This window comes from Eretmochelys imbricata, chromosome 19 (genome assembly GCF_965152235.1).
Source record: "Eretmochelys imbricata isolate rEreImb1 chromosome 19, rEreImb1.hap1, whole genome shotgun sequence".
Classification (NCBI taxonomy): Eukaryota; Metazoa; Chordata; order Testudines; family Cheloniidae; genus Eretmochelys; species Eretmochelys imbricata.
In genome coordinates, this window is record NC_135590.1 from 3,690,412 (window position 1) to 3,706,836 (window position 16,425).

Sequence of the window (16,425 nt, forward strand, 5' to 3'; positions counted from 1 at the left end):
CAATAAAGGTTTTATTGGCAGGAGTTTGGGACAACATTAGTCACGAACCATGAGCTGTGAATTATGCAAGTCACCTCACAGGGTGTCTATAAACCCTTTGTCCTGCCTCACAGCAGCAGGGATTTGGTTTGTGTCACATTAGAGAGAAAAGTTATGGGGATTTTTGAGTTTTAAAAAACATTTGTCGTTCCTAGTTTTCATCTCCTTCTGCCCCAAAGGTCAAATCATCTCAGGAACATGTACAGGTCCTGGAGATACAGAAACATGAGGACGCATGTTTAAACATACTTCTCAATGTGGGAAGCTATTTTAGGTGGGCTGAATGTTTTTGAGTGTGAGGTCTGCTATTGAGCTTTACTAGTTACAAATAACACACACCCCTAGGAAGCCCCATTTTCCATACGGCTAGAGCAGGTGGTTTTATCATATCAGCCTTTAAAAGTCACTGGTCCCGCACCTAACAGGGGGTGCTTGTGGGGGGGAAGTTTCAATATTTGGTGGGGCAGGAAACTTTTCTGGGGTATCACAAGTGCAGTTACCTGAAATAGGACCAGGATGGCAAAAGCAGCACTTGCAGAGATGGATCAGAGCACGCGAGACAGCAAAACAAATAGAGCTTATCTCATGGCTGCAGAAACATCGTACAAGCATTTGTCCCATGAGTATCATTATCACGTGGGTGACATAAAACTCACACACACACACGCCTTCCACCTCTTAATTCAACCTTGAGTAAATTTGATCTAATTTTATCAAACAGCCAGGAACCAAATCATTTGAACTAACAGTCACACCACTCCCACGCTTCACCTTGATGGCTTGGAACAGCATTGTTGGATCAGTCAGTTACTACCAGGCCTTTCATTACTCAGGGGCCAATACACTGCATGAGGCAGAAGGAAGATACCCAGGGAGCTTCATGTTAGTGAAAACCCCACCTGCGCACTGGGCTATTCATGCTGTTGTTAGCAGTCTTGTCGCTATGAAGTTGTGCTCTGCACCCTAGTGGATAAATAGAGCAGCTGTTTATTTCAATGACGACCCGAGGAATAGGTGAAACGAAGAGAGACTCACAGTACTATCTGTTACACACAGCAGAAAATGAAATGTGCAGTAACAGAGATTATTTATTAGTTCAGAAAAGCAGCTACGCTCAGCTGTGGATATACGGCTAGATTGTGTCAAGGGTTTCTGGGGATAAATGGATCTTAAGGCCAGAAGACCATTCCAATCATCTCGTCTGGCCACCCACAGAACACAGGTCAGAGAATTTCACCTGGTGATTCCTGCATCCAGCCTACAGCTTCTGGCTAAGCTAGAGTGCGTCTTTTAGAAAGTCATCCAGCTCTTGTTTTAAAGATGCCACATGATGGAGAATCCACCATATGCCCTAGATAAGTTGTTCCAATGACTAATTATCCTCAGGGTTTAAAAAATGCTCCTTTTACAGGTCCCAATGCAGTAAGAAGCTCTGTGTGGCATAGGAGTCCATCAGCGTAATGGCCCTTGCAGGATTGGGCCCATATTTGGTTAGGTGGCCTGGTGTGATCATCAGAGCCTTGGAAATGTTTGGGGTAAATGGTAGGCAATCTTTGGGGCCCCCTAGCCTTACTCACCTTTGGAGCTCTGCAGTCCTCTTTCTGAGCTGCTGCTTGAATCGCAAGCATGGTGACTTTAGAATATCCAGCAAAGCGAGTACAAAGGAGAAAGGACGAGAGACGCTCATGCACTTTCATAGAATTAAATCTCATTAAGAAAGGGATTTGCAAACTGAAGCAACACACAAATTCTTCTATCGCAACTGGGCTTTTATTAAAACACTTTATTTAATATTTGAAATGCCAACAGAAGGAGAGAAGGTCAAAGTTTTCCTTGGTTCTTTTGGAAATGGCAAAGCCCATCCTGCACATGGGAACACAGGATCTATAGGCTGCATTCAAGAGCCCAGGGAGAGACAAATAAAAATCCTTTGGTCAAGATGAGAAAATATAAAATCAACATCCTGGGCAGTTTAAATCCCAGGATTCCATCTACACATGGGCTGGGGGTGCTCTCCAGTGCAGTGCCTGGTTTAACGGGGAGATAAACTTCCATTCTTATGACAATGAAAGAGACCTGCCAACAACGACAGACCAAAATTAACTGCAGCTTTGACCCTTTTGAAACAAAAGCTCAGCTGCACCCTGTACAATCACGCTGCTTGATCGGAGAGCGTGCAGTCATTTCACCTCCAGTTCACTAGCTGCCAGGGCAAGGCAGGCTCAGGTCACAAGGGAACTTGTGGCCATCTTGGATCAAGGCCCTAGTGGCATTTTGCTCACACTGCATCATGGAACCACCAGACCATTTGACACAGGGTTGTCCTTGTTGCTCAGCTGAGACCGCAGGACTAGAATAGCAGGGGGTGCTGCAGATCAGGACCGAGATCCATTCATAAAGCTGGTGGGGGGCTTCATTTTAGGGATGAGGTGCATTGGTAGGGGAGCCCCAGAGTGGCAGAGCAGGGGAGGGCTGCAGTTCAGGATGGAGGTCTAAGAGAGCTGTGTGAGAGCCCAGATTTGACCAGCAGGGGGTGCTGCTGCTCACAGGAGAGGTAAAGCCGTGGGGTGGCCCAGGACTGGAAAGCTGTACGCCTGGCTCAGGCTTGAGAGAAGCGAGTGCTTCTGCTTTCGTTAGCCTTATACACAAACCTCCTTGGAAACCACCCCCAGAACACGGAATCCAGGAAGAGTTGGCCATCGGGCCACTTTCCCAGCAACGCCAGAGCCTCATTAGTCCTGAAGAAAATGCATTTCGAAGGGGCACCCTCACGCCGGCCCTCTCCCCCGTTGGGACCCAACTCCCCTCACCCGAATCTGTGAATGCAGAGAGCCAGACGCAGCCAAGCAGCAATTATTCTGAACAGCAGGTGCCAGGCGGAGCAAACCCTGCTCCTCCGGGCCCTGCTGAGCTCTGACTGCACCTCTCTAATTTTACGAGGTGTTTGGCTACTTAAACGCCTCGTGCCCACGTCCTGGAAGTAAACGGTTGAAAGGTGTGTGAGGAGCTAGGAAAACCTCTCTCAAATGCCTGGCTTTATTCCCCGCAGCACGCGGCTGTGGGAGGAGGGGTCCTTCACCGCTCACAAAGGCACTGTTCTAAAGCTGCCAGGCCATAAAGGTTGGCCAGCTCCTTGCCCTGCTGTAAGATGATCACCTCCCTGCATTGCTGGCTGGCTCTGGCCAGCTCCAGCAAGACACCCTGCAATGCCGTCAGGAGCTCAAAGTCCACCGAGACCGGGGTAGCTTGACCCAATAACCGCAAGAGGTCGTCTAGCCAATGTGACCGGAGGACCATTTGGGGCAGCCAGGGAAAGAGCGGTACGCAGCTGGCAAAGGCCTGCATCCCCAGGAACCACAGCTCACTGAGGTCTGCCCAGGCTGCCTCGTAGGCTGGTGACACAGCCATGGCCAAGCACTGGCTGGCGGGATCCACCTGGGCCACGTGGGCCTGAGAAAGGAAGCAGATAGCGGCTTCGAAGAAGTCCTTGGCTGGTGGTATTCCGTGGAGAGCTGAAAGAAATGGGAAATGAATTAATTCACTGGGCTGGCCTTGGCATGCTCCCAAGAGTCAGCTTGCTGCAGGGCTTTCTTCAGCAGGTGCACAATAGGTGATAGGGGAGTTCCTTAATCCATGTCTTTCCAGCCCCCCACAAGCGTACCACATGCTCTTGTTCCACAAGGTTTTGGTTTGTTCACTAAACACATCTTTCCAGTAACAGGGCTCCTGACCACAAACTGGGCAGGTCACCCCTGCTGTGCAATCTCCCCCGGTCCCAGTCCCGTCCCATTGACAACAAAAGTGCTCAGCTACGTCGCCAGGATCGCTTCTTACCTGGAGAAACGTTAAGGATCCTGGCTATCATCAAGCCCAGTGTGGTAATGTTGGCTGCTAGAACAAGGCGGTTCCTCTGGGGAAGCAGAGCGGGGAGAGACTTCAGCAGCGCATCCATCAGGGAGGAAAAGCATCTGTCTTGCCTAGAGAAAACCAATGTGTGCTGAGTGGAGCTGGAAGCACCCAGAGGTGCCAGGCTTAACCCCATGGCAGGGAAGCAACACTGTCACAGTGGGAAAGTCCCAATCCTAAACCCTGGAGTCCTGGGCAAACTGGATGCACATTTTACAGCAAAGCTGAAGTGAGCGAGTGGCTGTTATCAGGACCCCAGAGCGTGGTGACAACTCTAGTTCTTCTCTCGGTGATGTCCCAAATGATCACACTCCTGTTACAGAAGGCAATTTCTCTCCATCCTGGCACCACAAACTGCACCTGGGACCCGAAGTGCCATCAGAGCTCTTTCTGCCTCAGCAACGCCCTGATCATTCTGTCAGTGATGTGTAAGGAAGAACTGACTCTGGCTTGGTCCCAGTGGCTGGGTCTGGTCTACAGGGGTAACACGAAACCACGCCTGTTTGTCTCAGCAGAGGTGCCGGACCTGATTCAGACATGCAGGGGTTAGAAACCTGAGTAATGAGGCACCCTTCTAAAAAATCCCTTTGGGACCAGATCTGCACTTTGAGGACCCAACTCCTTGCACAGAAGGGCTGGATTCAGTTTTCTCTAATGCAGCTCAAAGCACTGGGCAGTGTCACTCTAGAGCAGCCTAAGGGAAATCCTAGCTCTGCCAACATGCCTCCAGTCTGCCCTGAGAGTGTCTAGGCTGAGAGGGAAGTTCAGTGCCATGGCACATGCAGTTCTGGCCTCTCTTCTGAGCCTGCCAGTGGGGAGCCAATTAGTGACATGCTGGGAACTAGCCTGAAACCCAACAAACTCCTCTCTCCTACCACCTTCTTTATTCTTACTGAAGATCTTAAAACAAGTGCCTTCCTGCAGTTCCGGGTTTGTTACCTGACCAAGTCTGGGGCGGTCACCACAAGGTTAAGGAAAACTCCACAGGTGGTTTGCAAACTGATATCTATGCTGTTTGGAGGAGCAGAGGTCTGGGGGTTAGAGGCCAACAACTCCCACTGGTGCAGGAAATATTGACACAGCAATGCTGGAGCCCCCTCTGAGATAAGGATTTCCCGAGGTCGGTCCTCTGCCGTCAAATGGCACAAGCCAGGTAGCAGAAATCTGCAGAGGGGATGGGATGGGAAATACAGTAAAGGAGATGCAGTTAGCTGGTTGCAGGCTGACATTTCAATCCGTTAAAAACAAAATGCGTGCATGGGAGAATGGAACATAGGAATTGTCAGACTGGATCAACCCACAGGCTATCTAGTCCACTGTCCTGTCTCCAATCGGATGCTTCAGAATAACAGACAAGAAACCTCAGAGCAGGCAGATGTGGGAAATCTGCTCCCAGGAAGGTCTCACCCTAACTCCTAATAGCTAAGATCTGATGCAGGAGATTCTGTAACCCTTCCAGAACTCTTTGCTGCACTAACTGTTGCAACTCTGGCTAGTCTCATTATCGCCATAATCAATCCCTCCCGGAATCTTACAAAGGGAGTTCCAACTGCCTCTTGAACAGCAAACGAGAAATCCATATATACCGCTGAACAACAGTCAAGCTGTGAAACACAAGGCTAGAAGCCTGGTGTGTGAGCTGCACTGCCAGCCAGGAGACCAAGGTTCAATTCCCTGTCCTGGCTCCTAGCAATCGCAGACTGGCTGGAAATACTGTCGAGTTTACAGCATTGTGCCAGAACACAGCAGAAGATCCCCATCCCTGTGTGCTAGGTGAGCTCCAAGTGCTAGGATTACACCAGCAGAATTATTCAGCTCAGAAAGAAAAGGTGCTTTGAGGCTACAGTGGCATGTTCTGTACAAACCCTATGATCGAAAGACTGGGGTTAACAAGAGTGAAAAATACAAAATCAGATCGGCCCCCTATACTGCGAACACAGGGACATTTGAAATGAATGGCTGGTAAGTTTAGAACAAAAGGAATGCTACTTCCCACTGAATGCAGTCAACCCGTGGAACTCTATGTTGCAGGAGGGGACGAAATAAAATATTGTGGCAGGACTCCTAAAAACATATGAATAATGAACTACTGCAGTTCTGCTAAGACAAGAAGTGCCAACTCTCATGTTCCAAGACATTGGCTATTGCCACGAGACTCAAGAAAGGATTTCTCCAGCCACCTCATGCAGAGTTGCTCAAGTACGTAGATGTATTATGGGTTTTTTCCTTCCTCTGAGACATCAGCTGTGGACTGCTATTGGAAGCAGGATACAGACTTGATGGCCCCACAGTCTGATATGATCTATGTTTCTGTGCCAAGATGTCGGAGCAGCATAATTGTATCTATCCTATGCTTGAGATACTCACCTTAGAGCATCTCTGGGCCACTCGGAGCCCTGAGGGCTGCCTGGTCCAGACAGCTCCGCCGCATGCTGGGATGCACTCCTGGCTTTGTCCCCCTCTTGGAAAAGTGCCTTTGCATAATGAATGAGGAAAGGCAGGAGGTCGCAGATTTCCTGCTTGAGGGAGGAGGTCTCTTCAGCCAGCCAGGCACTGAGGATTCGAACAGAGGCAAATATGAAAGGATCCTTCAGCTTCTGCTTTCCCACCTGCCCAGGGAACAAACCAAGCATGAGATGATGCAGCAGAGGAGAGCTCTGGGAGCAGAGGCTTTTTCCCATTTCAGCCTCCCCAGTGAGGTGAGGCCAAAGGCAGGAAACCCTGGATGGCCCTTCCCCTCGGTGCTGAGCAATTCGTAAAGGACAGGAAAAGCTGGGCTCTGCACCTCACTGCAGTGAGGTAAACTGATAAACACATTTCTGTTGTGATATACTTCCTTTCAGCTTTAAGTCTTGACACTCCCCCGAAAGCTAAGTGAACTGGGCCACCTTGCCCTTCAGCTACACAGGGAATGAAAATTACACTGGTCCTAGGTCCAGGACTTGCTGTATTCAGTCCTGGACCAGAGCTGAGTCAGCACGGCTAGGCCAATGCACCAGGGACAGGTTTACAACCTCCTGGGGTTTCTGATGCTAGAGAGCATTGATTCCTGATTCTGGCTGGTCTCTAGATAGCAGCTGCCAAATATCTTTTTTCTTTGCAGGGAACACGGTGTCACCAACATGAGGATAATCACAGTGTTCACGATTCTGAATGTCTCGTGATTGGTCAGATCTGAAAAAGCTTTGAGAAGACCAGTACAGATGTTTTTGGAATCAGCGAGAACTATTCCAAGTGTCTGGTGATGGGAACAAGGAGCAGAAAGGAACACTTGGGGAGGGGAGAGTGTCAGTCTGGGGCTATAACTTTTAAATGACACAGAAGAAAACAAAAACAGAGAGGCCAAAGCAAACTCTCCCTGATTTCCATGGATGCAGGCATAGGCCTATGTGCATTTGGGATCTCCCAAAACCCAGCAACAGAGAGATCTCCCAGTGACTGCTCGCAGAAGGCAGGCATCACACCAGGGAGGGGGGCTATTTCCAGTCATAGCTTTACCTGTCTCAAGTAGTGTATTACAGCCCCAAACGCCTCCTCCATTATCCTCACGAGTTGCATTTTCTGTGCCTCCTTCAGCCGTGGTTTCTCTTCTTTCATGCACTCCAGGATCCCCAGCTCAATAAGGGTGTAACAGCCTGTTACTACCTCCTGCTTCCCATCCACGTCTGCTGGGTCCAGCTCCTCCAGGGACAGACGGACCTCCACACAAGCCAGGTTCACCAGCAGGGCCAGGAACTTGCTCCCGGCCCTCTCCGTTGGGATCCATTCTGAGCCACAGGCCTGTGTGAGGCAGGCAGCAAGCTTCAGTGCAGGGTCACGCTGGGACTGGCTCAGTTTGCTGCTCAGGATGCTAACCAGGCCTCTGTAAAGGTTGCAGAGGCACTCAGAAAGTTGTTGGTCCCGGGTGAGCAGCAGCGATGGAGATACAAAGTGAGGCAGACTATCACACAGCTGGAATTTGGTCATGTCTTCAGCCTGGTGGAATTCCTCACTGAGCCTGCTCAGCACAGCCCTAAGATCAGGGGTGGCTCTCTGCCAGCACTTAGTCTCTGCTGTGGCTAGAAGCCCCATGAGCAGCTCAAGGGCGCGGTCACAGCCGTAACTGCGGTTCACATAGGCCTGGCACAGAGCTGACACGGTTCCCTGGGACACCAACTCTTTGGGGCCCCTGGGAGTGCCCATGACTGCGCCCAGACACTGGTAAACATCATCAATCATGGAGCTGGTGGACATATCATCTGGATCAGATGGAGAAGCCAGGATGTTGTTAAAGGTCGGGATTTTGTTAAGGATCTGGGAATGGCTGGCTAACTCCGGATCAGTGCAGAAACATGCCAGGAGGGTGAGGCCAAGTGCTCGGAACATGTGCTCTGGACAGCCAGTTGGGGACTCCCTGGAAGCAAGAAGCCGGTTTGGGAACGTGAATCCAACTGCATCAAAGATCCGACGACGGGTTCTGGAGTCAACATCTCCTGCTCTGACCGCTTTGGTCACCTGCCAGACAAACCAAGGATCAGTGAGGAGCACAAACACATGGACAGAGGCCTTGCTAGAGGGTCTTTACAGGGCTGAGTAGTTCAAAAAGAGGCCAGAGGAACTCATTCATTTATACAGCGAAGTGGACCCCCAGCCATCCAGCGGCCCCCAGATCTGCATAGCAGCCTGGGCACCTGGACAAAAGGTACAGCTGTGAACCTCAGAGTGCTCCGCTAACACCAATTAACTCTCACAACAACCCCATGGAGATGTGTTTTACCCCCATTTTACAAACAGGAAGGCCTAGGTATAGAGATTTGGAGGAAGTTGCCCAAAGTCTCATCGCATGTCAGTGGTAGAACTGGAAACAGAACCCAGGAATCTGTACTTCTCCCTGCACTAACAATTCTCCCTGCAGAGACATCTAACCGATGGTGGCTGTTCCTATGTTTGTTTCTGAAGTGGTTGCACTCTATTGTGCCAGCTGAAAATGGATTCTTACCAAGAGCAGGGCTGCAAACTGCTCACTGTCATGTTTTGCATCTCTGAGCACACTCAGGCACCGCTCCAGCATTGCATTCCTTGTGCTTTCACTGGCCTCGGGAGTAGCTCCTGAATGGGAAGTCATGATGCTAAGTCCACCTGTGAACAAAGAAAGGCAGCGTTTACCAAACCAGCAAGCACTGGGATGCGGTGGGGCTGCCAGTTCCAATGGAGAAATCACGTATGATGGAGAGATGCTCTAACTGAGAAGAAGAGACAGAGGGGAACGTGACAGAGATGTTTAAGATCACTGAGAACTAATCAGAGCCCCGTCATTACCCTGCCCCGTAATCAGAGAACAAGGATTAAATTAATCGCAAGAAAATCTAAAAGAAAAGAAAAACGTTCCTGCCTATGTGCTCAGCCTATAGAATTCCCCACTGCAGATGGTCAGCATCTCAAATACAGTGGCTGGATTTTAAAAGGAGCTGGGTTATTTTATGGCTCATAATAAAATCTGTAGTCATGTAAGCTACCATAAGGGTAATCAAACATCAGGCTTCAGGGCATAAACGGATGAATGTAGGAATCAGGAAGGAATCTGCAGCATGGTAAAGTTGGCCAGGTTTTATGGTTGTTGCTTTGTGCATTTATATTTGAAGTATCAAATATTGATCACTGCCGGATCAATGGACTGATTTGGACTACATGGTCTATTCTTATTTAAATGAAGAGAGAAGAAATTATTAAAAACCATTTCAATCTAAGGGATGCCAACTTTTGCTCATTTAGAGCCACATTTATTTCTAGCTTAAACTTTGGAGTCGCGCCTTTCTCAAATACGTATTCCACACAGGCTGCTGGCAGCTTTCTTTTGTTTGGATAATTACATAGCAGAAAGCTTCCTTAATTATAACTACGTATTTGTGTGTGGCTGGGCTCAGAATCTGTCATCAGCATTTCCATTACAAACCACGGTTTCAGAGAAGTTTATTACTCCGCTATAAACATTTGTTCCAGGCTCATACATGGTACAGTACGTCCAAACCCACACGTGAAAAAAAATTTTAAACCAAATTTGGTTTAAAATGTTGAGGCTATTTTAAAATTACAGAAGCACTAGACAAATAGAAAACAGGAGTGTGGACATTTTGTAGGCGTGCTTCTACTGCTCAATAACAAACTTTGTGTTTTCACAAGGATATTTTGCAGAGTTGGATTCTTTTGGGCATTTCACATCAAAACAGCCACAATATTTGGGGGATGAAATCTGTGACTGTACCCTAGTCACTCTGCATAAAGCTTTTTGAATAGCCATTTGGTATTATGGTGCCACAATATGTAAATACAGCACGTACTAACATGAATGTGTATTTACATATTACAAATGTGCTTCCTGAGTCATAAATCTGCATATTAGACTAAATGAAAGAGTCCTGAAACTACCTATTAGAGGAAGCCCGACTAAATTAAAACGTGTGGATGGGGAGAGTCTGCTAGTTTTAGCAGGTTTCAGAGGAGCAGCCCTGTTAGTCTGTATTCGCAAAAAGAAAAGGAGGACTTGTGGCCCCTTAGAGACTAACCAATTTATTTGAGCATGAGCTTTCGTGAGCTACAGCTCACTTCACCGGATGCATACTGTGGGTCTTCTGCAGTTTCCACAGTATGCATCCAATGAAGTGAGCTGTAGCTCGCGAAAGCTTATGCTCAAATAAATTGGTTAGTCTCTAAGGTGCCACAAGTACTCCTTTTCTAGTTTTAGCAGTTACACGTCCAGAGCTCCTTTTCTTTTGGAACAATGCACATCACTTTATAATCTATTATATAGACAAGGATCCCTTCATCCACCACAGAAATGCAGCCACCTCTGGGATGGTAGGCAGCCAGCGTTTCACAGCACACAGCAATGCTACAGAACTAGTTCATAGTAGTAGCAGGAGAAGACTCCAGACCAAGGGGGTGAGATTGTGAGAGGTCATAAACCAGTTGCTTGTGTTGAAATTAGACCAGCTCTAAGGATCTTAATAAGCACAAGCGGCCCCAGGCCTCCGCTTTGTGTCCTCCCAGAATGGTGGCGCTCCCAGCAGCACAGAGTCCCCAGCCCCATCCAGCACGGACTCAGAGGGGAAGGCAGTGCCTAGTGACACCCCAACCCCACGTCCTGCAGCCCCGGGATCTGCTGCACCCTGCAGTTTGGGCATCACGATCCACGGCTTTACGCGTCGCCAAGCGGCGGCGTTTCCCAGGGCCCTGTTAATGGGCTTCTGGGAGTCAGTCGCCCTGTTAAGACGGGGGCATGACCCCCCACAAAAAAACTTTAGGGGTGGGTAGAAACAGTGACCAGGCCTGACTGTGTGGTGAGATGGGCTCCTGTCCCTGGGGGTATCCTGCCTGCCCTCCTCCCCCCGAACACATCCTCCCCCGCCCCCGACGTGCCCTTCAACTCGCCACATACCATGCTCCCCCCCCCGGCCATTGCCCCCCATGGAACCCTGGTCGGGCAGACCCCCCCCCCCCGGCCATTGCCCCCCATGGAACCCTGGTCGGGCAGACCCCCCCCCCGGCCATTGCCCCCCATGGAACCCTGGTCGGGCAGACCCCCCCCCCCGGCCATTGCCCCCCATGGAACCCTGGTCGGGCAGACCCCCCCCCCGGCCATTGCCCCCCATGGAACCCTGGTCGGGCAGACCCCCCCCCCGGCCATTGCCCCCCATGGAACCCTGGTCGGGCAGACCCCCCCCCCCCGGCCATTGCCCCCCATGGAACCCTGGTCGGGCAGACCCCCCCCCCCCGCCACTGCCCCCCATGGAACCCTGGTCGGGCAGACCCCCCCCCCGCCACTGCCCCCCATGGAACCCTGGTCGGACAGACCCCCCCCCCCCCGCCACTGCCCCCCATGGAACCCTGGTCGGGCAGACCCCCCCCCCGGCCATTGCCCCCCATGGAACCCTGGTCGGGCAGACCCCCCCCCGGCCATTGCCCCCCATGGAACCCGGTCGGGCAGACCCCCCCCCCGGCCATTGCCCCCCATGGAACCCTGGTCGGGCAGGACCCCCCCCCCCCCCGGCCATTGCCCCCCATGGAACCCTGGTCGGGCAGGACCCCCCCCCGCCATTGCCCCCCATGGAACCCTGGTCGGGCAGGACCCCCCCCCCCCGCCATTGCCCCCCATGGAACCCTGGTCGGGCAGGACCCCCCCCCCAGGCCATTGCCGCCCATGGAACCCTGGTCCGGCAGCCTCCCCCTCCTAGGGGATCTGGTCTCAGAGGGGGCTGACACAGAGGCTCCCTCCACCCCCCACAAAGTTCCCCTCATTCACAGCTATGAGAGCCTGAACATGCTGCCCTCACGTCAGCCGCCGGCCCCCAGGGTCCTCACCTCACACCCTTCAGCCTCTCCTCCCAGCCAGTCAGCGAGCCCCACGCCCCCGCTCCAGCCAATCGCGTGCTGGACTGTTAGGCAGCGGGTGATGCCGCCGCCGCCATGCCGGAAATGGGCAACGTCCGGCGGCAGGACTTCCTCGCGGCTCTCCGCAGGCCCGATGATCCCGCGAGCCCCTTCCCGACCCGGACGGCTCCTGGGGGCAGACGCGGCCAGGCCCCGCTAGATACACAGAAACCACCGCTCTCCGGCGCAGCCGCCTCTGTTTCCGCTTCCGGGTGCCGGGGGGGGGGGGAAAGGTGAGGTTGTGTTTCCGGGTCAGAGGTGAACGGGTGCCGCCCCCAGCCTGCCGCTGAGTGAAGCCGAGAGAAGGAGCCTCCGAGCCGGCGCACGCCCAGGGCCGGCTCCTCGGGAACCTCCCCTCACTGCGGGGGCAGACCCGGCCCCGGCCCCATGGAAGCGGGGGAGGAGGCTGCGCGCCCCCCCGGCGAGAGGCGCTGGAGGCCTGAGCCCCCCCTGCCCTGCGGGGAGCGGCGCGGGTGAGGTCGCGGGGGCCGCGGCGGGGGCCGCTCTCGGAGCCCCGCGCGACACCCCCGGGCCCCAGCGAGAGCCCGGCCCCCCGGTCATGTGCCCGTGGTAGGTACCCGCTTGTTTGGCGAGCCGCGTGCTCGGCGCTGCGCAGAGCTAGTGGCCGGGAGTTCCGCAGGCAGCGGCTGCTGGGCTCCCTCCGCTCCGGCACCGCTGCGCCCCCCCCCCCGCCCCCTGGCCGGCACGGGTGGGCTGGGGGCCGTTGGCGCTTGAGCGTGGGGAAAGCCCTGTTGGACCGGGGTTAGCAACCTCCAAGCGGCTCGGGGGCTTCTTGTAATGGGAGCCTCGGCTCCGCGGAGCCCGAGCCGGGTCTGGGCTGCGTGTGGTGCTCGCCGCGGGTATCTGCTGCCCGTCGTAACGCTGACTTTTAAAAAAAAAATAAAAAAATCCGTGTTCTTCAAAATAAAACGGTTAAAGGGATGTGCCGGAGATGGACTCTTTCCAGGGAACAGCAATAGCGTCTCTGTCAACTGATCAGCTCCCCCTGACTCTCATTTGACTCCCCGTTTTTTTCCAGGAAATTACTTTCACCTGTGCAAAGCCAGTCTGGCTTTTGCACTGGGAAGACTAAGGTATGCTATCTAGAGCTGCATGCAGGGAAGAGGGGAAAAGAGAGCAAACATTTGTTTCCCTTCTCAGTTTGGAGTGGGGCAGGGAAGCAAGTGAGATAATTTCAGGCTTATTTGGAGGAGTGTGCTATTTTATTCAATGCGTGTGTTACTTTATTTTGTACAGCAACGTTAGGATGTGGTGTTCCTAAATTGTATATGATTGCATAATAGAAGGAAAAAAGAAATCAAGAGACATAGTAGTGGAATAAAAACTTTGTCAGATGAAAGTAGACACTGTAGGTATTTTCATTATTAAACTCAGTGTCTGTGTTTACCAGTGTGACTGCCCAGCTAAAGCTCACCTTGTAATGTTTTGTAAAGGGTTTTGTTTTATTTTATGCTCCTCTTTCATCTGTTAAGGATAAGTTGCAGTCTTATGTCTCCCTGAAACATAAAATTTTAAATATGTATGCAAGGCAATATATATGATTACAAGCAAAATATATACTTTAAAAGGTCATCTATTCAGTAGGTTTACTAGGTTGTCTGAGTTGTAAGTTTAAAAAAAAAAAGTCTTGATTACTCAAATTGAATGTCTCATTTCACAGCTGTTAAGGTGCTGATCAAACACAGTTTATCGCTGTGTACACCAACAGACTTCTACAGAGCTGGCAGACCAGACTATGATAGGTCTTCATCGATCTAAAGACGTTTTAAGTAAACATTGTCCTGTGATCCATGCAGAAAGCTACAGCCGCAGACATGGAATTTTTGTTTTTGGGTGTGCTTGTAACACGCAGGACAGAAGTGTTGCAAACTTTCTTAGCTTTCTATTGGTTAAATCCTCCCCTTCAACTCCTTTTCCCATTTGTTACCTTGTGAAATTTTCTTGTTGTTATAAACTATGTTGGCATCAACAAGAATTATTTGCTGTCCATATTCTTGTCTACTGCTGTTGGCCAAAATTCTCTCCCTAATTCTATGGAAATTTCCTTAAGAATAAACTGATACTCAACTCTATAATAATAATGATAATACTGCTGAATCTCATCTGAGGAACTTGAGGTGGCTTACAGACATAAACTACGTAAGCATCACAATGCCCACATTCTGCCTTGTAAGGTTGATATTTGATATTATATTTTAGATGGTTAACTTTTTGTGTCATTCACATTTCTGAGCAATACATCTGATAGCTCCTTCCACTGACTGGGCTTTGGTAACATATGATGTTATGAAAGGACTCGAGTGACAGATCTCTTCAGAGCTAGTTAATGTTACATCTGGACTCTTATTCTCAGTCTGAGAATGTGACTAGTCAGGGATTGGAAGGAAAACTGATTAAACTCCAGTTATAACTTATTTTTTGTTTTTGATGCTGCCCTCAATCTTGGCACAGGTGAGACCTGGAAATTCAAAAAGATTGAACTTCTGGTTAGTGCCATCATCAGTGTCCTTAGAAGCAAAATTGGCTTTTAATTGGTTGTTTTGTCAATGCTGCTGAATCTTTGTCTTTGTTTCTGGCTGGTACCAGCCTGCACAAATAGCCAAGTGAGGACATTTTCTGCTGCCTGCCTAGCAGATGTGCTGGGCTTATTGGTGTTTGTCTTATCCAAGCAGCACTGGCTGGTTGTCAGCTGAGTGTTGTAGATTTGAAAGGGAAGTTTCCAGAGTGCGCACACAGAATCAAATGGATTATAATGATGCTATTGGGGATTTTGTTTTTTATGCTTCAAAGATGCAAGTGGTGGTGTCTAAAGGAATTGTGAAGGAAAAACAAATATCCTGACTTACTGCAGTACAAACACAGGAAATGGTGAGGATCTTTTCTGCTACTGTTGGTTTCATTTCAGATCTCTCATAATACTGGTAATTAGTTCTCTGTTGTTGGTCTGAGTCATGATAGATCAGATTGAACACTCCTTTCCCCCCCCAATTTCTTCAGTCCTTTCACCTTGTCAGCTTCATGAAGAACCACCTATAAATTGTTTGCTGCATGATTTCTCTTTCTTGTGTGTTTATAGAGCCCTGGTTCTGCCTACGAAGGCCATGGAGAAGAGGTTGGAAGCCAAGTTCAGCATTAGCTTCTGGATTTTATCAGGACGTTGCCTGGGAAGTTTTCACCTGTTCTACATGTGTGCCTGCCTCTGTGCCCTTTCTTCATCTACAGGTGACTATTCAGTTCTCTCTCTCAGCTATTTCTGTGCCTCAGTCTGGATTTAGCCCCTTGATTCATTTTAAATGTTTGAAGGGTGGGGTGTGTGAAATCTGTTAATTACCAGGCAGGCATCCTAGCTAGTGAAATAGCCAAAACAAAACCCAACCCACACGTAAGTACCTGTGAGGAAGGGGGGTTAACCACGTGTCTCCATAGCAAAGTATGCCTCTAAGCTGTTAGAAAGATAGGCTGACCAACACATTTTGTAGTAAAATGGTGATTTTACTACCCCTTTCTACAGCACTACTTTACTCCTCTAAGGGCTTGTCTACAGTTAAAACACTACAGCAAAACAGCTGATCCACTGCAGGTGTGCCAATGCAGAACTTCAGTGTAGACGCTACCTATACCGACTGGAAGGGTTCTCCCTTTCGGCGTAGGTAATCCACCTTCCCAGAATGCGGTAGCTAGGTTGACAGGAAGAATTCTTCCATTGACTAGCACTGTCTACATGGGGACTTATCTCAGTTTAACAGCACTGCTCAGTGGGGTGGATTTCTCACTCTCCTCACCCTCGTAGTTAAGAGGACCTAATTTTCTAGTGTAGACCTGGCCTAAGATGACAGTGCTACTGACCTGATAATCTTTTAAATAATCTGTAGCTCCCAGGCTACTAACAAAATTCTCCTTCAACCTGAAAAAAAAATTGTTTTCCACCTAGCTCCTATTCAGATGCGTCTGTCTTGCTTGGAGACAGTTTCCAGAGAGAGTCTTCTCAGAGTTAAGGATCTTTTCCAAAAGAGAGGATAAATGATACTGTGCAGAATCCCTTCATTTGACTCT

General features: G+C 50.2%; 2 protein-coding genes across 3 annotated transcripts in view; one reads left to right on the forward strand and one right to left on the reverse strand.

The window, feature by feature from the left end:
- Nucleotides 1-1,802: 1,802 nt before the first annotated feature.
- On the reverse strand, nt 1,803-12,540 carry NCDN (neurochondrin). Of its 2 annotated transcripts, none has more exons than XM_077837824.1 (7): nt 12,283-12,540; nt 8,924-9,063; nt 7,444-8,439; nt 6,313-6,554; nt 4,885-5,109; nt 3,874-4,016; nt 1,803-3,551 (listed from the first exon to the last, which is right to left on the reverse strand). In XM_077837824.1, exons 2-7 carry the CDS (start codon nt 9,047-9,049, stop codon nt 3,115-3,117), a joined length of 2,169 nt encoding a protein of 722 aa, XP_077693950.1. In that variant the 5' UTR covers nt 9,050-9,063; nt 12,283-12,540; the 3' UTR covers nt 1,803-3,114. The 2 variants fall into 2 exon arrangements, with proteins under 2 accessions (XP_077693950.1, XP_077693951.1); XM_077837825.1 differs by lacking the exon at nt 12,283-12,540 and adding an exon at nt 12,255-12,265.
- An 84-nt stretch (nt 12,541-12,624) lies between these two features.
- The window catches only part of KIAA0319L (KIAA0319 like), a 50,712-nt gene continuing 46,911 nt past the window's right edge, over nt 12,625-16,425 (forward strand). The window contains exons 1-2 of the mRNA XM_077837821.1: nt 12,625-12,921; nt 15,449-15,594. Of these exons, the coding sequence (XP_077693947.1) occupies nt 15,474-15,594 (121 nt within the window). The 5' untranslated portion in view covers nt 12,625-12,921; nt 15,449-15,473. The remainder of the gene's footprint in view (nt 12,922-15,448; nt 15,595-16,425) is intronic.

What these genes read in the sequence shown, in the direction of transcription:
- NCDN (XM_077837824.1), bottom strand. Translation starts at nt 9,049, where the DNA reads ATGACTTCCCATTCAGGAGCTACTCCCGAGGCCAGTGAAAGCACAAGG. An exon ending in AGTTTGCAGCCCTGCTCTTG is followed by an intron (nt 8,440 to 8,923) that starts GTAAGAATCCAT and finishes TTTGTCTGGCAG; the next exon opens with GTGACCAAAGCGGTCAGAGC. An exon ending in GATCCTTAACGTTTCTCCAG is followed by an intron (nt 3,552 to 3,873) that starts GTAAGAAGCGAT and finishes CATTTCTTTCAG; the next exon opens with CTCTCCACGGAATACCACCA.